The sequence below is a fragment of the Labeo rohita genome, chromosome 13, assembly GCF_022985175.1.
Source record: "Labeo rohita strain BAU-BD-2019 chromosome 13, IGBB_LRoh.1.0, whole genome shotgun sequence".
Taxonomy (NCBI): domain Eukaryota; kingdom Metazoa; phylum Chordata; class Actinopteri; order Cypriniformes; family Cyprinidae; genus Labeo; species Labeo rohita.
Genome location: NC_066881.1, coordinates 1938419 through 1965106, shown reverse-complemented (window position 1 = coordinate 1965106; position 26688 = coordinate 1938419). Strand labels below are relative to the sequence as shown.

Here is a 26688-nt window from a genome sequence, read left to right as displayed (position 1 = left end):
TGTTATTATTTGCATTGTCAGCAGTGATGAACAGATAAACACAAAACCACATTTTTGACAACTGAGAACAAATAGGATACTACAATTTGGACATGGAGCTGCACCAAAATCTCAGTATCTCTAGGATTAACCCATACAGGGCCTTAAAAATGAAGATTCCAAAAGAAAAGATTCTTAGGAACCAGAATCTAAATCAAATAAAGACCTCTTGTTACAGACACACATATTTTGGAAAAAGAGTATTTATGACAGGTATGTCCTATAAGATTGTTCTAATAGAGGTAAACAATACGCATTCCTAGTTTCAACATTACAACATTCAACATCATTCTGCTTTAAATACAGTAAGTATAAGTTGCATACAAAGTTACCAACATCTGATTTTCAACCACTGAAAATGGGTAACATTTAACAATCTGGACATGAAGCCTTATTGAGCTCGCCATATCTCTGGGACTGAATGATGTAGGGCTTTAAAAATGAAATTCTAAAAGAAAACTAGAATCTAAAACCACACTGGGATATCTCTAATACTTCTTGAGTTCTAGGCACACAAACGTCAGAAAATTAATATTAATGGCACTCAGACAGGTATGTTCAACGCTGTTATTTTGACAGAAGGAAATGAAACAATTCCTAGTTTCAACATTATTTGCTCCTCACACATTCCTATTTAAAAGAAAAGAAGTATCATATTTTTGCATATTGGCCCACATTTGATTTTTGTCCACTGAAATTGTGTACATATTAGCAACTACTGCTGGAGCCATAATGAAATTCCAATATCTCTGGAAATGAACCATATAGGGCCTTCAAAATGAAGATGCCAAAAGGAAAGTGAGTTAAGACCTAATATCTAAAAGGGCAGTAAGATATCTTGAATACTTCTTGAGTTACAGACATGCAACCTTTGGAAAAAAAAGATATGAAAGGTGCTGTTTCCCCATTTCTGAATGGTCACCACTGGCACATAATGCAACAACGATTGCTAAAGTCAACATATTTTACTAACAGACCTACAAATATCTGTGTAAAATTAACAATATGATGCTGCCCTCTTTCTGGAGTCATTTTTACCCCCAGTAATTTGGCTCTGAATCTCAGGTGAAAATTGCCATTTTGACCCCCTCTAAAAAACAGTGTATTACTCTGTAACTATTCATCCATGATATTAATATTTTGGCTTTCATCACTATACATGTCTATCTTTCCTAACAAAAAATATTAGCAAAATCAAACATTTGAGCTGGGGAAGCTTTTGAAATTTGATTGATTTGAAACAGAATGACTCACCTTTATTATTTACCATTTTGGCAAGAGTAAAAATGTAGCTTTCACAACCACACGTATTTATACTTGTCCATTTGCATCTAGAATCTCCTGAAGCGGTTTGAGACACAACGGACTGCAATCAGTCTCGAATGCATTTCAGAGGGCCCTGCATGAAGTGGCCCTACATGAAGTCCTATATGGCAGGTGATAAGAGGGGAGGGCTAGGGGACAATAGCTAAAAATATTTTTAGAGGTGCAGCAAATTCAGTCATTATTTACTTGCCCTTTAGTTTAGTTTAGTTTAGTTTAGTTTAGTTTACTATCCTTTCTGAATTTTTTTGTATCTGTGGCAACCTTTTAGTCATCATCAACAACTGTTGACAAATACAAGCAAACATAAACACATTACAAATATGACCAACATCAAACAGCAGCACCCCTCTCACAACAACCACTGCCATAGATGTAAAATGACAACTGTGATAAGAACTTATTTAACAGAGCTATACTGAAGGATGTAAAAGATCTCCGTGCACAGGCAGTCCCTAATAACAACAAGATGTTAACAACTCATGTTCATCATAAAGAGGATGTGACACATCCCAAGGTATTGCATGGCTTTTCCTCACAGCTCGAGATTCACAAAAGTGTTGTCATATGTGAAACCAGACACAATCAGATGCGCATGGATTTTTTTGCTGAGCTGTTACCTGTACTTATGAATAATAGCATTGAACAGTCGTCCATCCCTCCACGAGGTAGTGAAGTTGTCACAGCGGACACCTACATAGCCTTCAGTCATCTGCTGGGACCACAGCAGAAGTCTCTCCTTGGCCGTCATGTCCTCGGACTCTCCCGTCACGTGGATGTCCGAGATCTGCAGGAAGGAAAGATGCCGAGTTTTTGGTAAGAACCTCTGTTATAACACAGATACATTTCCTCCTTTCAAACCTTGTCACATCCAGCAACTATGCAAAGAAATGGTCATTTTGTAACATTTTTAAAATTGATTTCAAAAGAATTATGCAAAAAATAAATGTACAGCTCAAACGGCATCATCTAGATGTTTTTGCCATAATGTCGATTCAAATCTGTTCTGTAAATAATCTAGCAAAAGCTTCAAAAGTTTAGAATTAAGAATGAATAAAAATACATATATTATGCACATACAGAATATAATTGCATGCATTACCATATCTAAAAACTAGGGCTGTCAGTCAATTAAAACGTTCGATCTAATTAATTACGAGATGTGTCGATTAAGTAATTTAATTAATCACAAAATAAATTTGACTGTGAAAATACCCATAAAAGATTATGTAAGCTATTTTTGTATTAAATGAGAAAGTATCAAGTAGACATTACAAATTGTAGCTTTAGAAAGAAATATTTTATTTAATTCAACATAAAATTTATTACACATAAACATTTAGGCTACAACGGCCTAACGTAAACTATGGAACATAAAAGAAGAAAATTTGAGATCTCATCTCAGTATTTTTTGTTCATACAATGAAAGTCATTGGATGTACCATCCCTTTATTTTTATTTTTTTTTATTATTTTAATAAGAAACTAAATCTGCCAAGGTAAGGTAAGGTTTGATTTGTTCAAACAGCTGATTCATTCAGGAATGACGTAAACGGCTCTCTTTATGAATGAGCCTTTGAGAATCATTGATTCACACGATTCGTTCAAATAATTAATTAATTACGCGTTAAACTGACAGCTCTAATAAAAACACATGAAAATTGTAAGAAGAACAAGAGATCTGTGTAACAGCACAGCAGTAACATAAAGACTGTCTGCACGCCATTGTTGCTAGCAGATATATACTATTTGCATCCTATGTAATAACAAATGCTGCCTATAGTATGATAACAGTAAATAAATATTATAAATATTATAGTATTGTACATTTTGGATGTGTTCCTTACCTGCCCCATCCACTGCAGGTCAAACAGACTATTTAGGTGCAAGTCATATTTACACCTGGGTACCAACAGCCACTCCATAATAAAAATGTGATCACTTGCAAGCAAGCAGTGCACAAATGTGCACTACATATGTATGTAATGCATTTCCACACATATAGATGCTGTTAAATTACTGCAAAAGGAATCAGTGTCTCACTAATTAATCTAATATTAACAAATATCTGTAACTTGGCCTTTCTTTAACACCTGTTTTATGCTGTTCTGGCAATGAGGCTCAGCTGGTGCACACAGAAAGGCTGATTCATGTGACATTTGATCAGTGATTTACCAGCACAGATTGGTTGCTCTGTTTCATCATTTAGAGCTATTTATAGTAGTACTGCAGTGTATGCAATAAATCATATTAAATGTATTTTTCGTACAGCGGTGAAATATGCTGATGTTGACTAATGAACAGTGACCGCTAGCGCAGACGTGTCCACTGACCATTGGAGAACTCACATGACTTCACACTGCTAAGAAGGATTTGCAGCTCTAAAATCAAATGCCTGGAGCAAAAGCTAAGCCAACACCTACTGATTCAAGAAAACACATTATACCACGACATATTAAAACCAACAGTTTAATAATCATTCACAGCTTGCTAAGTGTACAGTACGAGTACGTCCTGACATTAAAGTCAACTCAAAAGAATCTGCCGGCCGGTGTAATTATAGCTTGTAGCTTGTCAGAAGGCAGCGGAGCACATGGTGTTTAGACTGTGGGTGTGGAAAGACTGAGCTATTAACCCAAGAAAACCAAACACACCAAAACATGTCATCTCTGACTAACCACTGCCATGACTCTCAAGATGATTGCTAACATTACGGAAACTCTGTGTCATTCATTATGAAATGGCTAGTTTCTAGATTCCAGATGCTGATGGATCCAGAGAGATATAATAAAGAATATAGTCACAGGTACGACACAAAGTACTAGTTATATCACAATGCAACAAAGAGCTCAACTATTAGCCTTAGTGTCTTCTAGTGGAACAACCCACTAAATTAATTTGCTTGTGTCTCACACAGTAGAGAGCATGGCACTGCATCACGGTCCCTGATTCTGAAGGAATGCAGGAACTGATCAAATGAAAGCAGTTGTGTGAGCTAAAGCGTCCACCAAATGTACAAATGTTAATGTAATTCTAGTTGGCCTAGTTACATAGTAACTACTTAATAAAAACAATAAGGCAATCAAGGCCGTTGCATAGGTATATTCACATCATGCTGGAATTATCACAAATACAAGATCCCAGCTTGTAAAAAGCATTTGTGTTCTTGTAGAACTAAAAAAAACAACTTGTAAACTATGAATTTTCTGAGAGCCCTGACTTGCACTGCCTGACCACTACAAAGTCGTGGGTTGTCATCTAGTAACTACGGCAACTGCAACATGGAGCAAACAAATGCTCCTCATGAGTAAATGGTGTATGATGTGCAGCGGACTTTATTTCTTAAGTTACACAAATGGTATTGTTGCCCCATAAATGGCATCGCATATGTTGACAGATGCTGCTATTACCTCCTGGTGTTTAGTAGAAGCATGTTTAAGATCTTGTTGGACAGTATCCAAAGTAGCCTGGGAAACTAAACCTCCCGAGCAAGAGTGGGCCCTCCTTCGCTTCCTGTGCACTTGAGTGTCCCATATAATTTTGGATAAACCCTCCATGTTTTCCAACTGATGATCCACACTGCCCTTCGAGGAGCCTTTTCCTCTCAGTGTCTGGAGCATATGTTCCACGGCTCCAAAACTCACCGCCCTCCTCAACTGCCTCCGCAAGAGTTTCTTCTCCAAGAGCCCGTCCTTTGAGGCAGTGCTCCTGAAGGTCTTGGTGACCCCACGTAGATTGTGCTCCACAGTGGGTCTGCTTTTATCCCTATCCACCTGATTAGCACCTGGTCTTCTGCCGGTTTTACCTCGGAGAACTGGGACTTCTCCAACATAGACCCCATGGCTGATACTGGGATGTCTGGGCCTTGGAACCTCGTCTTGCTCCGAGTTCAATCTAGCAACTTGATTGAGAGAACTGCTGCCTGGTGCGACGTCCTCCAGGTCATCACTCCTGCAGCTCGCGGCTCCGTGGCTTCTCAAAGAGTCACTAGCACTGAACTCTGAGGATTTCCTCTTCTTCCTCCTTTGAAAGTATCGCCGTCCACTGAGCTCCTTTGGCGCAGGGCTGATTGGGGCTTTGGTGGGATCAACATAACACTCCTCTCTGGAGCCCCTCACGCATCCACACATATTACCCATGGCGGCTGCTCACAGGCTGCCCATCAAGCAAGTTTCACTTTTACCTGCAAGCCATAAACAAGTTCAGCAAGTTCAAAAGTTTCTTATCCCTGGAAGTAGCAGCCATGTTTTCCCCTGCAAGTGTTTAGGTACGGAGGTGATGTCAGACAAATCAGCCGTAGTCCAACTATCCAGAGCGGTTCGGATGATGTGAATCCCTCCGAGACTCAGCAGAAGACTGAGACGCTCCAAACAAACTTCAGCTTCCTGTATTGCACGTTCACTGGCCTCGCTCCACCTTTCTTCTCACGCTGCCAACACACTGCAATCTCAGTGACCTTTGAAATGCCACCCTTTGCCCTGATCCTCCAGAACAAACATTAGAGATCGAGGCTCCCGGAAAGCAACAGAATCTAACACTGCTGTCACAGCTGAGGAAACGTCATAGTCCTCATGTGATGTGTAAACACAGCCACCCCCGGAGCCCTGCTGGTGTTGAGTTTCCCCAGGCTGACTCCGGCTGTATGTCCTTAGCGGTCAGAGGCTGGAGAGAGAGAGGGAAAGGGGAGGGGAGCGGGACAGACTCTCATCCGTTCCCTGATGGCTTCTGGTAACTGTGTGAAAGCTCTGCTCAGCAAGTTGAGCCATTCGAATAAGATGTACCAGGCTGAGAGAGAGAGTCATGGCCTGTCATGTGGCCTTTAAAAATAACAGGACAACGTGGCTGGCTGTACAACATGGCAAACTGCTGCGTCAGATGACAAAGCTCTCTGTTTGCTCTTTAATCTGGCTCAAAACAAGAGCAAAGCTTTCGAAAGGATCAAGTCCAGCACGTAAAACAAACAAACGTACCCAGTAGTCACGGATATAGAAGATGATAAGTTATATTGGCTATATAAACTAATTTAAAAGCATAGTTGTAAAACATAATTAGCTTATACAGCAAGAAACTGACCAAACATTCCTTTAAAATTAATTAGTAGTGTTCCCTTTTGAAAAACCAGCATATGCTGCTTCGGTAGGTTTTTTATACTGGGATGCTGGTTTTAGCTGCTCCTTAGCTGGTTTATGCTGGTTCATGCTGGTTCATGCTGGTTCTTTGCTGGTTTATCCTGGTCTATTGCTGGTTCATGCTGGCTCTTTGCTGGTCCTGGAACAGCACATGACCAGCTAAGGACCAGCATAAACCAGCAAAGGAACAGCATAAACCAGCTTAAACCAGCATCCCAGCATCAAAACCTATCTAACCAGCAAATGCTGTTTTTTTCAAAAGGGTTGCTTAGGCAAAACTAATAATTAGGCTAACTTGCTTTAGGGATCGCACACAAATGGCCAAACTTAGTAACAGCTTGCACCTCTTTTGGCCTTAAAAAACTACTTTCAGGATTTACAGAATGGACATAATTATTTCTGCAGATAACCTTATTGAACATGTATTTGTAGGAGTTTCCCTTTCAGATGCAAGGTGATTTACTAAGGTATGCGCTAGTTTACTGGTATTTGCACTATTATTTATTGCCCCAAAAATAATGCCTTAAGCCATTTTGTGGCAGTGTTGTTAGTAGCCTACATGCACACTATCATCGGCTCAGATTGTTTGTAACCTTTAATTTGCGCTGATCTTGATAGATCACGTTGGTCATTGTGGAATCTGATTTTGATTGCTGTGTTCTTTAATTTGCACACTGTCAGTAGATCATCCACAGAACTTTTGCTTTTACGTGATTGCAGTCTCACGCTAATTTTCCCAGTTTAGTACGCTAAACCACGCTTGAAAAGTGATTAGTAATAGGTGTGTAACAGTAAAAAAACAAAAAAAAAAAAGACAAACAAAAACAAATGCATTGCATCAAAAAATGCATTGTAGGCAGTGAGGGAAAGCCACTGTTTGCTTATGACCGCTTACTATAAAGTACTTTTCACATTAGCTTTTTCATATGCATTTCAGATTGCAACACTAAAGCATATTGATATCCACACAAATAAGTTCTGCACGTGCAGTGGTTAAAACAACGCTGCATTTGTTCAGTGTGCTCCAAACCCACAGACAGTAAGCAGTGCTTCCAACAAACTTGCTCAAATGCCATTTAAGTGAGCCTCATATCTGCTGTGGTCTGGATCTTGTTTTGGCATAAGCTCTGTCACTTTCCCTTTATGGTTGCTGACTTTTCTCAGTTTGTTTGTTTTGACAATAGGTGATTCCCCAGAATTCAGAATTCAGCGAGGACTGCTGTTTAGAACTGTCGATTTCGAAGAGGAATTAGCTGACCAGTTCCAGTTCTATGCAACAGCATTATTTATGGTATTCACAAGCTACTGCACATCCACATATGATATACTACCCTGGCCTTGACTGTGCAGACATGATGTAAACATGAACAAATGAATCAGCCTGGCATTTCCCGCCAAATCTGACCTGACAATTCAAAATTTAAATGAATATTTCAGGCTTACTGTTCTGAATCAGAATAAGGCAGTTTTGAAGTTTTTTTTTTATACTTTTATACAGTAATGCAATTTTGTTCATTCGTGCCACTTTAAAAACAGTAAAGTAAAAAGAAGAGAACAAACATCACATTGTTGCACATTATTGCTGGAGGCGATGTTAATACACCCTGAACACACCCCTCATTCATGAGCTTCAAAACATGCTTCTGAGGCAAAAAACACAAGCAAATCACTAAAACAACATAATGGCTAATGCCAGCGTGATTCAGAGTCGATGTCTTTGATCCCATGTTCAAACAGACAGCATTCACATGGCAGCTGTGGATATTGTATTAATGAACAAATGCGTTCTCCAAAATATTTAATTACATTGGTCATTGCCTAAAGAGCTGCAAACAATAGATGTAAATTAACAGCGAACAGCGATACTTAAATGGTTGGAAACAGATTCAAAACTGGATCCTTATAAAGAAGAGACCGGAGGGCTCGAAAAATATGAACGCGGTTCAAAAATCATCCCTGAGAGTCTAAAGTCTGGGCAGAGCTATCAAAAACAACTCTATGTACCATCCAACTGCGGATCATGAGGGAACAGGCCCACAGCCACTAGCGCCGCATGCCCAACGGCTCGCGTGAGAGTGACAGCGGCAGGTGCTCCTGCACGTCCCCACGCTACCTGTCAGCAAGTTTTATGAAGCCAAGCATTATTTAACACATTCTTCAGCTATGCCCCAGATTTTGATTTTTAGAGTTGTTTTGCAAGCCTCCAGCCCATTGTGGGCCGTCAGGGAGGCTGGGTCAGCGTGGTTTGCGAGATCGAGATGCGGTGAAGTTGTTACAGCCTGCCGGTCCTGCATTCCTGCTCGCTGCACGCAGGAGAAGTGAATCACGGTTTCTGATCGAGGCTCGGGTTGACTTCCGCAACAGGCTACCGCTAAAATGTTTCTATCATAACATCACCTCAAACCAGCGTGCAGCTGAGCCAAGGATATTAATAACCTTCTTCTGTGAAGGTGGGACATCATGTCCGAAATCAGCAGAAGTCTCCAAGGGAATATTTGAACACATTCATGTTCGCAACAGAATGAAACCAAACAGAGCAGCCCAGAAAGCCATTTTACATATGAAAAGAAGAAATCTGTGAGATGTGATGTGATGGCCAAAGACCTGATCTGATGCATGCGTGCACACTCTAACAATTAAAAAGCAGTGCGGACGGAAAGCATAAATGCGTCCTGTGTGAAGGGCCCCATAGGACTGCACTCCCCTCCACTTCAGTCTTATATACTGTACATTAGATGAAGCGAAGGTTTCACAGGCTCAGACCTGCAAATGCGCAGCTGCAGCAGAACCTCAGCGTGACCTCTGCGTGTCGCGGCTAAAGCGCAAATTCTGCATAAATAGTTTTTAAAAACCCTGTCACAAACATAGAATGCAAACATAAATTATTATTCACCTACAGCTCAGGATGATTCGTCTAGCATAAGTCATTTTTTTAGCAATAAAAGCTCTTATTGTGAAAAGCATGGACTTTTTTCCTATTATTAGAATTAAAATTTGCATTATTGAGTAAAACATACAAGACTGATCTTGTGTACGTAATAACACAAATATTTTCCATGTTCAGCTACTACATGTTGATGCTAAAATAATGACCTTCATAAATCAATCTCACAGTGTAGTTACTGAGGAAAATCACATAATTGAAGATTCTGGCACATCACAATGTTTCATTAAAACAGGGAAATGTTCCTGCATGAAGGAACATTACTGAAAATGAATAAACACCCAAGTAGGCCTGAGTATGTGAGTGAACACGCTCTGCAGAATGACACATACAGCTTGCTGCACTCCACCTACAACTAAACAATCACTAGACCAGAACAGGAAAATAAAGACAAACTTTGAAAACTAAAACCTTAAGTTTATTTATGGACTTTTTATGCTGGGCTGTTGAAAGCTTCCTGTACTATGAATCTTATGTAAGGTGTTCTGGTTCGTTTCAGGGGCATTTTTTTGAGCAGTACAAACTGTATTGTCTGTCTCATAAGCTATTTTCAATGAAAATCACATACATGTATGACCTCTTGTGGTCAGAGAATGAACTGCAATGTTGACATATGATCACTTTCACATTGTCAGGAATAAGTAGTTGGAAGCACCTACATCAAACACTGAAGCCATTAAATAAATACAAAGACGGTTTATTGTTAAAACAAATTATGAAAATTGACTGGCTAACCTGAAAGTGCAGAATTATGGTCCATATTAATCCCAATGTCAGTTTTGGGTTTCCATCTGTTATGTCATCATTCCTGATGTTTACCAGCTTCACCTGAGAACACAAGCGTTATACAGTTATAATGAGTGATATAATAACACAATCACACAGCGCTCTGCAGTCATTCCAAAAAGACATAAAAATAGGTGTTTATATAATTACATTTTTTAATTTTAATTATGTATTTATTTCAAATTAATCTATGTATATACACAGCAAAACATAAAAAACCATATGTAATGTAATTTACATAACGTCTCCAGTGCCAAACCACATTAATATTACAACAAGCAAAGCTATTGTTTTGGATTCAGTAAGTCAATTACATGGCTATTTACATCCGATTCACTTCATTCATTCATTCTAATTCAGTTGTAAATGAGATGAGAAATAAGTACTCTGAGGCATGTGAAACAGCATATGCAAGAGCATATTTATACTTTATACAAACGGTTTAATATTGTTTATACACACATATATAGAGATTTAGATTATATGAGTTCAGATGCAAAAGCCTCTAAGTGTCATCTGAATTTTTCATCTAAAATGAGCGATTTAATCAGGCTCCATGCAATTCAAGTGAAATAACTAAACATAAATATAGGAGCCTGACAAAATGCTCATTTTAAAAGAAAATTTCAAAAGAAAATTAGAGGCTTTTACATCTGAAATCATCTGAAAGAGAGAGAGCGAGAGAGAGAGAGAGAGAGAGTTTTATTTGCAAAAACAGATTTTTATTGTTTTATTGTGTTAGTTAGCTGTATTTTTTAGTTATTTTGTACCTAATAAAAAAAAACAAATGCAGTTTGATTGAGATTACTTGGAATGCACAATGAAAAAACATGATTTTTGAAAATGTTAAAAACAAGTTATCTGTTTGTGCAAATGAACTCTTCATAACATATACACAAATAAACTAGAACTGAACCAAATTACTTTATATAAAAGTGCATGATGGACATTAATGCAATTAAACAATGTGTCCATTTTTCAAAACTAATTTATGCAGCAATCTACTTCTAGACTACAAACATAATTCTAAGAGCAATAAGTCTATAACCAACATTGTGCTGCTTATGGCAGTGATGTATCATTGTCAGAGTCTCACCACAAGAGGGCACTAGAGAACAGGATGTTTATTTAGGACATGGGGACTAACTGCTTGCCTAACACATTAACATCTCCATTTATAAATTCTGCTGTGAACCTTGTATAATAATGTGTCAAGTTGCAGCTTGGCAATGTTATGCAGACTTCAGGCATGTTAACTATTATTTATTATTAAAAATTGCAAATGCCTTTGAACACTGGTGTCTGTAATCATACTGAGTTTGCCATTGTTTTGAGTCATACAAAATATCACTGTTACACACAGACTTGTTGCTTATTATGTAAACAATTATATATTTTAATGCTAATAATGAAAATTAAACAAAGAATGAGGATTTTGTACAGTTCATCATAATTCACCTTCAGTGATGACTATTTCACAGCACACCGACAAACAGAAATCATGTTTATTCTTGGGTAAGGCATTTATGTATTAGTTGTAAATTTCACCAAACCAACCTTATGGTCTTTTTAAGCTAGCACAAATGAGAGGTCATGCACGGGGTCATTCATGAATCCTGAGGTCAGAGTTTGCTTCGTCATGTGTCACGTATCATCTCGAGCAGAACTGCTTGCGTTTGTCTTTTTACAAATAGCCAGATCAGATGTTTCTTTTCTTTTTTTTTTTTTTTCCATAGAAATGAATGGTTAACTATGGTACCCAGGATTTTTCAACTAAACCCTAGTTTCAGCATATGAGATATATACTGTTTCTGGCCATTTTGTAAATGGAATACACGTTATTCCATATTCAGTTTCTTAAAAGTTAATGAACTTTACTAGGACTTGTGCAATGCACTGTTTATCAATAAATATAAATATAAATACTGTCAGCAGAATAATTCAATATCAGTGTATGTCTATCCCTCAGAAATCTTTTGTCTGGAATTGGCTGGAATTTAAAATCATGTAGCTGAAACAAAATAAATTTGAGCTGATCCCTGAGAACTAGTCAGTATTGTTTTGAATTGCAAATGTAAATTACAGTAGCATTACTGCAAACAGAAGCGTGTTTAAGCAAACCGGGCAATTCCGTGGGGCCCCGCAGTTTAGAAAACTGGAACAGGAGCATAAAAAATAAAATCATAGTATCTTTGTTGATTTTTTCTCACTGGTCTTACCTGCCGTCTTTTTAAGTAGTCCAGTGCAATCTGTACATTCTGGAGTCTGTGGAAGCGCATGCGGCCCTTCTCTCGCGGCTGTGAGGAGAGGAGACAGAGAAATTTCATCAGCGCATGTGTCAGCAGACACGGCCGAGCTCTCGGCACCAGACACTCACCGTACCGTTAGCAGAGGAAGCTCTGCCTGGGGGAGAAAAACTCACAGCAACCCCTATGATGCCTGGAAAACTGAACTATTGCTCATCAATGTCTAGTTAGCCTGATACCAACAGTACATGATGTTTCTTGCTAACTTCCCACAGGTTAACACTATTTATATGATGCCTTAAAGGAACACAAGCCAAACGCAAGGTCAAAGATGTGGAGTGAGCCGAGACTGGAGCGGGAAGCAGTGAAAGGGGAATAGAGCAGATGGAGAGGAAGGGAAATCTCCACTGTCCAGCTCAGATGGAGTTTCTGGATGAGCATTTTCTCGAAGGTACAGTGTGGGCAGACTTAAAGAGAAATGAGAATGATTGAGCAGATGATGGATGACTTATGGAGAGTCATACAGCTTTCACAAGTCTCTTTGCGTTGCCCTTTAAGGCTGGAAGTAAAGGACTGATATGAGTTCCATGTGTTTTGTTCACAGAAAAGTAGAAGATGAAAAATTGTTCTATCAATAAAAACCAAAAGATTTCTAGCACAGGAAATAGTGCTTATCATTTAAAGACAAGAATGTGTACATTTGTAAATTCACAATGATAAATAAAAGGACCCCATGAAATGCTTTGATGAATACAGATGCCAATTTCAATACCATAGCAAAAACTAAAACTAGACTAATTACTATACATAAGTCCTCAAAGAATTATTGAAGACAATTAAACAGTCAGTAATAAGAACGAAGAAACTAATTACAAGCAATAGAAAGCAGCAGTGATGATGGATTTTTGTTGTTCACATCAACCTGATTCCTGGCAAAAAAAAAAAAAATATATATATATATATATATATTTATATGAAGAGTGCAGATGCAAAAGCCTCTTCTTTTCTTTAAAATGAGCATTTCTTTCTGGCTACTTTGTATAGGTTTCTATGTAAGTACTGGTACTTCTGATTGGGCTGAGGCTGGTTTTTTAGCAAGTTTAAAGTAAAAGTATTTGATGGACGTATAATATGTGTCAGGAGCATTCACTCACTATCATTATCTCATTTTTGACCAACATGACTTTTAGCTGGTTTTGCATCTGAACTCTTCATATATATATGTCCCTATAAAACATTTTGCAGTGTTTACATTAGAGCTGCACGATTAATCCTTAAAATATCGAGATCTCGAATTCAAACACCCATAAAATCTTTTTCCTGAATGACAACGATTTAGCTTATGTCTATTAGGACTGTTTCACATCGCGAGTGTCAGTGGAGCGTGAGAAGCACGTTTTGTCGCTGCCCATGTTCATGAATCAGATGGTCGGGTTAAATGTGAACGCAGAAAGAGCAACACAAACAGTCTTTTTAACCACATTATAATCATTATTTCTGTGTTACAGACATTTAAATAACAGAAGTACTGGGATAAACGTTTATAGTTTGGGAATAAACACATATTGTCTACAGTCGCGATCAAAACGAAAGTATCGTAACACTTGTATGTATTGTAATGCTTATCCTCTTCCGCCAATATGTGGCGACAACTGCCCGTTTAAAAAAAGTATGTCATTGAATCATTCATTCAGATTTCAATAGTCAAACAAGTCTTAAGGAAGTGAGACACTGACTCCACTTCATTGAGACTAAATAAAGTATAGAATATAGGTTTTTAAAAGACTTATGCAATGAACAGTTTGTCAGAACCACTAGTAAATTACGTTATTTTGTTTAGTTTTCTAATCTTTTTTTCTCCAGAACTGTGAGAGAATCATGGTCTCCAATTTATTAAAAATAACTGGGATTCTCAATTTATCCAGAATCGTGAAGCTCTTGTTTAAATGTTTTTTATTACTGCATATAATTTATTAAAATGGAAGTTTCATTTCATTTCAAGTTCATCTACATTTTTTTGTTTTTTTTGCATTTTGTCTTTTTCAGTTGAATAAAATACTATTTTCTCTATATATTTCATCACTGAGGATTTCTTAAGAAAAGTTTAAAAATCTCGTCTCGTCTCGTTCTCATGAACCCAGTCTCGTGTCTCGTCTCATCGTGTGGGATAAGTGTCTCATCACACCCCTAATATATATATGGTTTTACTTTTAAACCAGTGAAAATTCATGCCAATTTTTTTTTTCAATATCTATTTTTTTGAGGGAGTTACATATCTGTCCACTGTAGTGGACACCATGCATCAACGGTATACATAGTGAGTCAAAGGAAGTCATTTCTGTCACAGAAGAAAAAAATGGAGAAAAAAAATAATGTTAAAATGTGGATGAAAGTATTTCTGACATCGTATTTAGCTGAAAAATACTTTTTGTACCTGTCTGGTTTTCTGAGAATAAAATAATTTAACATTTATTTCTGAGGCACATGGTGCATCCCCTTTTCCTACCGCCATTTTGAATATATTATGTAATATCTCAAAACAAAAAAAGATACAAAGATAACAATTAAATGGAATTGTAGACAGCACTTTGGGGGTTCACCAGTTGGTGTTTGGGACATGACGCTACTTCTTAAATGGTTCAAAATGTATATATACATATATATTCAAGATTTAACACAACTAGAATTAACATTAAAAAAAATAAAATTAAAAAAAAACATTAAGCATTGGACGGACAACTCTTTTGGTCATTATTTAAAAAAAAAACAAAAAAAACATTCACTTTCACTTTTTCACAAGTTTGATTTAGAATAGTTAGAATAGACAAATAAAACCTTTAAGAAATCACAACGGGGTACTACTGATATATTTTATGTTGTGGAATAAATCATGAAAATATGATTTTAAGAGCTTGTGTTAACCAGACCTAATTTCAAACATTAACCGAAATCTATTAAAAAATAAAACCTTTTAACTAAAATGCTAATTTGTTTCCTGGCTTTGGTCTACAAAAATACATCATCCCTGCAGCACCCTACAGGAAAAGACAGTACAACAAAGACACAACAATAAACAACGCTTTAAGTTCAAGCGAACTAACAAGTTGTGGACAATGAATGGCTCAAGTGGATCGCTAACTTTTGATTTGAAGTGCTGCAAACTCCTGCAGATCTGTCTCGGATTTTGCGTACAAAAAAACAGTCACCTGTCAAACATGGCTTGATGCACTTTTAATATCTTTTTAATATCAAGCACATCCTGCAGTTTATCAGTGCATTTGATCAGGTTAGCTGTACACACTGCTGTATGAACAGCTTATATCCCTTTTCCCTCAGGATTTAAAAATAATTGTCTTTTTTTTTATAGTTTTAAAAAATGCATTGAAATGATATTGATATTACTGCTTAGTAAATATATATCAGGCATATATGCATATATTATTGCTCATCTTCCACTGAGCCAGAGACGGCATCATCAATTTTATGCTTCAAAGCTAACAGACTAAAAAAATGGACTACAAGCCACAAAACTGTGATTTCATGAGGTCTTTAACACACTCTTGAAGCGAAAAGGAACTTGAATCAGGCCTTTAGTTCACAGCTCAAGCTCGTGTCTTGAGAAATGATCAAGCTGGCATTCTAGAGCGCTCCGCAGCAACCCCAGAAGGCAATATTCAGCGATTAGGCAACCCTGTGACCTCAACCTCACTATCTGCTGAATTTGCAAAGATCTATAAAGTCCTAGAGGCCTACAGTCCACTGAAGAGAAGCCAGGCTTCTCTGGGTTTGGCACTCAGTTAATACACACAGCACACTCTACATTAGTCCTGTTACGAGGGGGCAGGAGGACGCGTGTCCACACCTACCCCCTTATCCTCATCATCATCATCGTGGTCACGTCCATGCCGCTCAACCGTGCATGCGTCAGCCGCACTCACCAACCGTAACGTCTTCAGAAAATCACGCTCCCTCGGCTTACCGGCGGGAACGTGAGCACGAGAGAGAGACACACATACAGACACAGAGACAGGTGGACACATGAGAGATGGACAGAAGAAGAGAATGAGAAGGACAGGAGACAAGGAGGAAAAGAAACAGGGTGTCAACAAAAGAAAGGGGGCACTTTGCTCTCAGATCAGTGCATTCAGCGGCCCAACTAAAGCAAATAACCGGACATTACAGTGACAGCTTCTGGAGGAATTCTCAGTCAAATCCACCTCAATCACTCACAGCTGTAACAGAGATCCTGAAGTCACTAATGAAATATAAAAAAAATCAAATAAAAAATAAAAAGCATAAGAGAAAATCTCAATCCAAACTGAACAGAATTCTTGGTTTTAAAGCAAAATCGTAATGTTTTTATTTCTTGCATTGTTTATTTTTTTTTGTCCTTTGGATTAATGTCTTAAGAAAAAAAAAACGTCCATAATTCCAACACGGTTTGGATGTTGCATTGCTTTTGATGACTTACATTATGTGCTTGTACACGTTTGACATGATTTTGACAAAGTGCTGAACTTTCAAATTAATGTTGATGCTCTCATGAAGGTTTAAGTGTTCAGGCATTTATCTTGGGCACATCTAGGCACTTAAATCTAGGCACCGGCCAAGTATTGTCCTTGAGTTCCCTGAGCTGATTTAATATCCCCATTAAATGGTTTGACACACAGTTTTCCTTCCTGTGGTAATGCATTTGGTAATGCATTTAAGCACGAAGTTGGGGATGGACTTTTAGTCTTTAGTCAAAGCCCAGTAAAACTAAAACAGCGTACTGTGATTTTCCTCTTGCAATTGTACAACAACTGGATAACTCTTTTGAACATAGCCATGATTTTGCTACTGCTGCATGCTCTTTCTATGGCAAAAAAAATGTGAACATGCTCCTTGTGAAAAGGAACTTCCACTTCAAATCAAGTCATTAAAAATGCTTAATTCTAAATATATTCAAATGCATGACTTACATTTTATATGTGACCCTGGACCACAAAACCAGTCTTAAGTTGCTGGGGTATTTTTCTCAGTATTTTGATTTTTTTGCACCCTCAGATTCCAGATTTTCCAAATATTGTCCTATCCTAACAAACCATACATCAATAGAAAACTTCTTCATTATTTATTAAATCTCAGTTTCAAAAAATTAACGCTTATGACTGGTTTTGTGTTCCAGGGTCACATGTGTTTCTCTGATAAAAAAGTTTGTGTCAACTTTTAAGGGCACACTACCACATATACTAGCTTTAAAGCTAAAAGGCATAAACAAAAAGCTACAAAACAGTAATTTCACAGGGTCTTAAAAAATATATTACATGCAATCCCAGACACATTAAATACTTACTGTATAAATGTAATATTCAAATACAGATTCACTAAAATCTCAGTAAGCTGCATGCGAAAGCTGCTGGTATGTGTTTGTTTGCACAAAGTGTGGGAACTACAGCACCTTTGATACTGAATGAGAATTCCTCCACAGCTCACAGTCAATGCATTGTAACACACCACACAACTGGACTATAATTTGAACAAGTTTACCTAATGTCAATCTGACATAATAGAGTAAGTGTGAATGGCTGGATGTACACTAGCGTGTAAATAAGCAAAAACATTTTCACAGATTACACTATTAGCACAGTTTTAGCTGCTGTACAGCATGAATGTGCAGGTACTGGTTAAGTCACTTTTAGCAAAGCTGATCAGTGTGTGAGTGGCTGCTGGATTAGTAACACACAGACACACACACACACAGATGTGGACTGGTGTGGATGATGAATCTACCCCTTCAAAAACACTGTGATGTTACAGTGAGTGACTGCACACACGTTCAAGTATTCCGCTTCAAGACTGCTTAAACATTTAACACACTTCTCAGTATGTTTCAGACACGAAGAGCCAACAGATGAAACAGAGCAATACTCACCAGTGTCTCACCAGACAACACCTCCAGCAAGGAGATTAGGTTATGTCCATCTCGCAAATCCTCATACAGGTCGTTCACATGCTTTCGTACCTGAAACAAAGCAAAGAGAAAGAAAGTGTGAAAAAAAAAACGTAGTACAGTAGTAGTATTCATACTGTCTGAATAAAATGTCCACATTACATATAATTCCCACAAACATCCAACAAATATTCTGAGTTTGCATTTTTTAAAAAAATTTTATTAATGTCATAAAAAACCTGTGAGGAATAGTACATTACTATGCAGGAGAATGTCAATTTTGTCTATTCTGGCAACATGAAGGGGTTTTCAGGGGTAATTATCTCCAGCAATGAACTAGATCTGAAAAAGCACAGACATATGACACTCCCATGACTGTGTTTTTTATCCTTCAGAAGACAAAGGACCAGATCCACCCGTGGTATGACAGACAGTGACTGTGAGACAGCCGCACACCTTGCAAAAGGCCTGTTTCAACACGTCCACGGTTTTGACCAACGCCAAACCAGTTCATATCTGAACTCCAAAAGCACAGAGGATTTGTCCATTTACACAAATTTGTAATCAGTCCTTTTTAACAGGGATATTCCCAAGTCATATGAAAGCTAAAATTATTCCAATTTTTAAAAGTGGAGATCAACATCTTTTCTCCAACTATAGACCAACTTCTCTTCTTTCCCAGTTCTCAAAAAAATTAGAGTAATTATTTCGGTGTAGGCTTGATAATTTTTTAGATAAGCACAACCTATTGAGTGAACATCAGTATGGTGTTAGAGCAAATAGGTCAACCTCAATGGCAGTGATGGAACTGGTAGAAGAGATTTCTACTTCAATAGATAATAATAAATATACTGTAGGGGTGTTCCTAGATTTAAAAAAAAGCTTTTGTCACTATTGATTATGGCTTATTAATGATGAAACTGGAGAGATATGGTATAAGAGGAAAAGCCTTTTCTTGGATAAAAAGTTACCTCGATGACAAATATCAGCTTGTACAAATAAATAATGTTAAATCAGATTTAATGAAAGTTACTTGTGGTGTTCCACAAGGTTCAGTGCTAGGCCCCAAATTGTTTGTACTGTATATAAATTATATTTATAAAGCGTGTAAATTTTAAAAATGGTTTTGTTTGCTGATGACACAAATTTATATTGTGCTTAGAACAGCTTCTGAATACAGTGGAAATCGAACTGATGGTTTTCCAAAAATGGTTTGATGATAAGTGACTTTCACTGAATTAAAGTAAAACTAAGTTTATAATATTTAGTTATTAGCAAAGTAACAATAACGTTCAAATAAGGATCAATAATGTGAAAACAGAAAGAGTGTATGAAAATAAATTTTAAAATTAAAAAATGGGTTTAAAATTTAAAATTAAATGGGTTGATCATTACGAACCAACAAATAATGTTTATTAAATTACATGCTTTACAATTTGCTGATTTAGTTGATTTATATACTGCACAGATAAGGTACAAAGTTAATAATAATTAACTTATTTTTTTAATTCTTTTAAAAAAACAAAACAACAACAAAAAAAAAAAACACATTTAATACAATTACACAATTACACATTTAATAAAATGAACTTATTAAGTTAATTTTTCCTTTGAAGACATTCGGTTGTTCCTAGTTTTCCCTTCTACTTTCTCTTCCATTCACTTTTTTTCCTCCTTTTGTGGTAGTACCCACCGCCAACACATTCACAAATATAAATAAATGATTTAAAAAATAGAGTAACATTAACATACATAGACACTTTTACATCTGAAAAAAATCACTTCTTAATTGTATTCAGAGGCTGTTCGAAACAAGAGAAAGTCAGTATAAACTAAGAGGAATGTATATGTTTAAAAAAGTAAGGGCAAGAACTAATGCAAAAATAGGTGTATATCTGTCAAAGGGGAAAATCTAAGGAATAAAAATGATTTATTTCACTTAGCAAATTTAAGACAATGTATTTAAAAAAACAAGGTTATAAATAATTATACAACTCAGTATTCATTTGTAATATTATTTGTGTATGTATTATTTAAAATATTGTAGTAATCCAAAAACCCCATTTTAACATGGATTTCTATAGAGACTGGAACTCAAAAGCATCCAAATGGAAGTTAGAATCCTTCAAGGCACAGCTCATCGGTTACTCCAGAAAAAAGTGGATAGCTGGAATGTGTATTTTTGTAATTATGTATGTTTGGAATTATATATGTACATTCTAGGAAACGGAGTATGCGTTACGGAGTGACAGAAGTGTGAAGCAGGCGGATCCAAATGCGAGCTATTATTAAATAACAAAGGCAAAGACATGGTCATATACAGGCTTGGAGTCAATGGAGTCAATGGCAGACAGGTACAGACAGGTACAGCATAGGCAAGAGTAATCCGTGAAACAGGCAAGGGTCGATCAACGGCGAACGTAATCCAGGGGGCTAGACAAAAGGGTAATCTGATACACTTGCGAGAGATCCACAGGGCAGGCAGGGAAACAGACAAAACAAGATAACTAGGCAAGAACACAAAACTCAGAAAACCAGACTAGACACAGGATAACTTGGATGGCTCCGTAAAGACGCTAACACTATGAGAGTGCTAAACGCAGTATAATACTCTGCGAATGGCAAGAGGAAGTCCGAGGCTTATATAGAGTGTCTGATTGGATGCATGTGATCAGCGCAATGGACAATGGGGAACGTAGTCCGGGGTCCGGACAGAGCAGGAGCCCTCCAGGGCGGAGCAGACGAAGCAGGAGCCCTCCAGGGCGGAGCAGACGGAGCAGGAGCCCACCACGGCGGAGCAGAAAGTTCACTGACAGCCTCTTTAGCCATGACAGGACTGGCAGAGAGTTCAATGACCGGCTTCATAGCCATGACAGGACGGGCAGAGAGCTCAGTGGTAGCTTCCATTGCCAGAACAGAATGAGCAGGGGGTTCACACTCGGCCTCCATGGCCGGTTCAGGACCAGGCGGGAGTTCACAGACGGCCTCCATAGTCATGACAGGACAGGCTGAGAGTTCGTAAGTGGACGCCACCCTCTTAGGAGGTTCCGACCTCCATTAGGGGAAGAGCAGCAGCAGATAGCAGGATGTCAATAATGGTTGGGCCTGAAGGCGCTGATGCTACTGGGATGCCAGCAGCCTGCACTGATATCAGTGGTGGGTCCATCACACTGGCCATCATGATAGGTTGAGCATTTGGAGTGTCAGGCAAGACATGGCGAGGCTCTGAGAGGTCAGACGAGACGTGCCAAGGCTCTGGGAGGTCAGACGAGTGGTGATGAGGCTCTGGGAGACCAGCTGAGATGTGACTTGACTCTGGACGACCAGCTGAGATGTGACTTGACTCTGGACGACCAGCTGAGATGTAACTTAACTTGGCTCAGGAACAACAGCTCTGACTTTGCTTGACTCCACCATTTTGTGGACGGGCTCCACTGTCGCCGCCATTACCGTGTTGTCACGTTCCTCCTCCGTGACACCCACAGTGAATGGCAAGCCCACACATAATAAAGCAAAGTCCACAAACTGACAGGGTGATGAACACGGACCCTCGCGAATGAGCCGTGATTTCAGCAGCTGATTAACGCCTTCGCAAAAAAGTCTATAAGCACGCAGTCCGACAGATCAGAATAATGTGCAATGGCCAAATACTATTGAGTATAGCCCTCGAGTGATCGTGTGCCCTGCTCGAGGGCTAATAACAGTCTTGCAGTGTCCATACCTTGCCAGTGTCTGGGCGAAAAGCTGCTGGATCCTTTTGCGGCTGAGAATTCTGTTACGGAATGACAGAAGCGTGAAGCGGATTCAAATGCGAGCTTTTATTAAGTAACAAAGGCAAAGACATGGTCATATACAGGCTTGGAGCCGAACAATGGCAGACAGTTACAGCATAGGCAAAACATAAGAGTAATCCGTGAAACAGGTGAGGGTCGATCAACGGCGAACGTAATCCAGGGGGCTAGGCAAAAGGGTAATTCGATATACATGTTAGAAATCCACAGGGCAGGCAGGGAAACAAACAAAACGAGATAACTAGGCAAGAACACAAAACTCAGAAAACCAGACTAGACACAGGAGATGGCTCCGTAAAGATGCTAACACTATGAGAGTGCTAAACGTACTATAATACTCAGCAAATGGCAAGATGAAGTCTGAGGCTTATATAGAGTATCTGATTGGATGCATGTGATCAGCGCAATGGATGATGGGGAATGTAGTCCGGGGTGTGGTGCAACAGTCTGTGTAAATGCCAATGGAATGAGAGGGCGACACCTGGTGGTAAGCGAACCGAAGGTCACTGGCCAGATTCGTGACAGTTTATCTTTTTTGTTTATCTTGTATTATTACATTTAGTGAAAACGTGTCATTCATCAGTTGATGTAAAGGGCAGGCATAATAAGCAAGGCTTCGGCCTACACCTTTTTCGGTAATTATGTTTCATTGATTTTATTTTTTGTAAAAAGTTGTCTGTGAGGACTCAAATAAAAATTTTGGATTGGATTTTTAGTATCACAATTCCTGTCTCAGCAATGACACCATTTTGCTTCTCATTAAATTGCTCAGGAAACCATCAGTCACTGCCTCCTGCAAAGAAGCACTCAGGAATGATGTTTGACATTGCAAGAGGATGTTTTTGAGGTATCATTTCACAATGAATTATCCCTCATGCTAGTTGAAAGCCTTTTTATCCTTCTCACACGTCGGATTGCAAACATTAGCGCTCCCATGAGACGCTGGCCAATGACAGACATCTCATCTGAAGGCCTTTCACCTCTGCAGCTCCAGCAGCATGAATGTCACTTTACCCCGGTTCATCCTGAATACCGCGCAATTGAAGTCACCTCTCTGCCTTACTGACCTGCTTTCATCCAGGTCCTCTTGTTCATAATCCCCAGCAAGCACAGCTGCATGACTGAAATAGATGTTTAACTCGGCTTCTGGGTCAGTCCAGCCTGTTACAATTTACTATGAGCTGCTAGTCAGCACCTTGCATAAGAAATAGTAGTAGAAAAGGTGATTCCCACACTGTAAAATTTATCTTCTAAATGCATTAAACATTTTATTTTATTTATTTTATTTTATTTTTTGAATATGTAATTTCTGGGGGGTAAATTGCTAATGTCATTTAAATAAAGTTGACCTGTGACTTGACTTGATATTGGAGTGATCGATAATGAAACAAATTCTCATGTTTTAATAATATTAGCTTACATATTAATCGATTTACATTTAACCACATTATGATTTTTTTTAAAGAAAGCACCCTTTTAATCCATTTTAGAGCAAAAAAAAAAAAAATGTAATAATACTATTATGTATGCTGAAAAATGATATTGTTTCTTGTCACATTTTACTAGCTAATGCTAGTAAGAGGCATTAAGTGCACTAAACCCTAAACAGTTCAATGCCTATTTGTAGTTTTAATCAAACTACTGCAATCCAAAGCAGAAATCTATTAAACAATAAATGCAGAATAGTTGATATATATAATAATCCTTTCTCAACACTTTATTCAAGTCATGTAGGACATTTCACAGAGTTAACTATAATAATCAGCCATGTCAAATTATCCAACACGCTCTTACTCGCCTTTTTTCAATATTTTGCTACCTTACTGACAGCAATCATATCAAAAACCATTTATGAAGTCACTTATCTGATTGGAAATGTGTCTACACTAAACAGAAAATCAAGCTGAAGTGATTCTAGTGGACACGCTGTTACTTGCCATCTTGCATAAATGGTGTTGCTAAGAAAAAACTAACACTAAAGTGTAAATGAAAACAAAACATTTGGACACATTTTAAAAGTTAGACCTCATTTTGAAAATACTGAAAATCTGTTATTCACAACAAAATGAGCCCTGAGACACAGATTTCTGCTAAAAGATCTCTTCATTTTATCCAGGAAACAGTATATTCCGCGTATCACGGAATGTTCAGGCACGTCAGCATGTGCTTCAAGGTTAATAAACGATCATGTGTTCTATCACTTATTATGAGTGTTTTTTAAACCAAGGGTGACTGCAAATGCCCTGGACAAGACATGGCACACCTGAAGAATTAATGAAGCATATGTGGAGTTGCCAGATCTCTCCTAAACAGTTCCACAGCACATGTTAACACCTTCCATTTCTGAGCTCAGTGTTTGTATATTTAGATGTCTGTAATTATACCACAGCATATTGGGAAAGTTCTCTTTCCACCACTCCCAAGCGTCTGACTAGCGTGCACTGAAAACAACAACAGACCTACCTTTAAGAGGTGCTGATTTATCCATTTTGTAAAAGTCTTTTTCTGGACTCGGTCTCTTTCATCTGAAAATCAAAAGGGATTGATGTTAGAACTGCTTTTAGGCTGTTGCAAAATTATTTTTAGCATTGACATCTTTTTTCTTAAAATAATAATTCCACCAAAATCTTTTAATGTCTACAGTTAGTTAACTAGAAAGGGTTGGTTCACCCAAAAATGAAAGTTCTGTCATTTATTACTCACCCTTATGTTGTTCCAAACCTGTAAGAACTTTGTTTATCTTCAGAACACAAATTAAGATATTTTTGATTAAATCCGAGAGCTTTCTGACCCTGCATAGACAGCAATGCCACTGATATGTTCAAGGCCCAGAAAGGTAGTCAGGACGTTGTTAAAATAGCGCATGTGACATCAGCGGTTCAGCCGTAAGTTTATGAAGCTACAAGAATACTTTTTGGGTGCAAAGAAAACAAAAATAATGACTTTATTGAACAATTTCTTCTCTTTCACGTCAGTTTTCACCGCGCGTTCATGAAAGTATTGCGTCGCATGCGTGTGGTAGTATTTGGCGATATGCTCAATTTTCATATCGCCCTACCATCAGCCTGTGAGAACACCAATACACGATATTATCGTGCTAATTAATTTAATTATTTACTTACTTAGTTTTATTGCCCGAAAGTGAACCAGCTCCAGCATAAGGCTAAAAGCAGCCTAATGTTTTTAAAATGACTTAATTTGTATTTAACATGATAACAATCTAATAGAAATATTGTAAGTTACTAATGCTTACATTTCCTTAGTTATTCAAAGAGCACGGTCAGAAAATGAGCAAAGAACATTTGTTACATTATCAAAGAAAAGTAGTTAGGGGTGAAGTGTCCCAGAAGTGTCTCTCCGTGCTGCATCGCTAAAGTTAGGTGCCTATTATTTTTTTGACGTATAATAATAATAATAATCGTCTTGCTATCGTCAAAGGAATCAGCAACAGGCGATATATCTGACTGTCATTTATACACGATACTAGGGCTGCACAATTAATCAAATTTCTAATCGTGATAACAATTACTGATGCCACAATTATGGAATCGTTCAAAGGCACAATTACAAAAAAAAAAAATCCACTTACATTATTCTGCTTTCTTAAGATGTGTGTGTGTGAGAGAGAGTGTGTGTGTATTTTTCCTAGAGGTTATCTTAAGTTTTTTTTTTTTTCTCATTGTTTCAATTTTTCAATTTTTACTTTTGTTATATTTAAAGCAGAAACTATATATAAAAATGTGGCATGCAGTTGCTTCAAACAATGGTGTAAAGCTATTCAAAACATCATTCAATGTAAACTGTGATGATCGTAATTAATAATTGCAATTACAGTTTCAAAGGAATAATCGACAATTATGATTTTTGTCATAATTGTGCAGCCCTACACTACAATATCGTGTATCGGTACAACCCTAGCATGTGGTGCTGCAGACGCAGAAGCAGGCATTCAGACAGAGAACGTCCATCTCTCTTAGTTCATCTTCTGTATATTCTGGTTCAAATAAGCATGGCTGGGCTTATTAAAAAAATAAATACATAAATAAAAATTTCAGACATGTTTAAGAAAACTGTTTTATGTACAGCGTGCTTCTGCTTATAAACAAAGCACAGCGAATCCGGTTTCTACCTTATAACGTCAGCTCCGCATTAACAGCATCACACGCATGTGTTGTGGTAATCTCGTAAATCCATGTTGAAGACTGACAAGGGCCTTGAACGTGGTAGTTCTGTTGCTGTGCAGTGTAGGAAAGCTCCTGGATTTCATCAAAAATATCTCAATTTGTGTTTTGAAGGTCTTACATGAGGGTGATCAATGACAACATTTTCATTTTTGGGTGAACTAAACCTTTAATGTATGATTGAATAAATATGCTGTCAAAGCTTTAGTATTATTATTATTTTTATTTTATTTCTATATGTTTATTTATTTATTTTTTTTTTTTTTAAAGAACAAGATTTGTAAAAGAAGTGATCTGTCAGTATACATCTGTTCAATG

The 26688-nt window shown here is 37.7% G+C and overlaps 1 protein-coding gene across 1 annotated transcript in view; it reads right to left on the bottom strand.

Moving 5' to 3' along the window:
• dst (dystonin) overlaps nt 1–26688 on the bottom strand; it is a 164630-nt gene that overhangs the window by 103659 nt on the left and 34283 nt on the right. Inside the window, 5 exon segments of the mRNA XM_051126003.1 lie at nt 1983–2149; nt 10170–10262; nt 12440–12517; nt 18381–18470; nt 24653–24714. Of these exon segments, the coding sequence (XP_050981960.1) occupies nt 1983–2149; nt 10170–10262; nt 12440–12517; nt 18381–18470; nt 24653–24714 (490 nt within the window).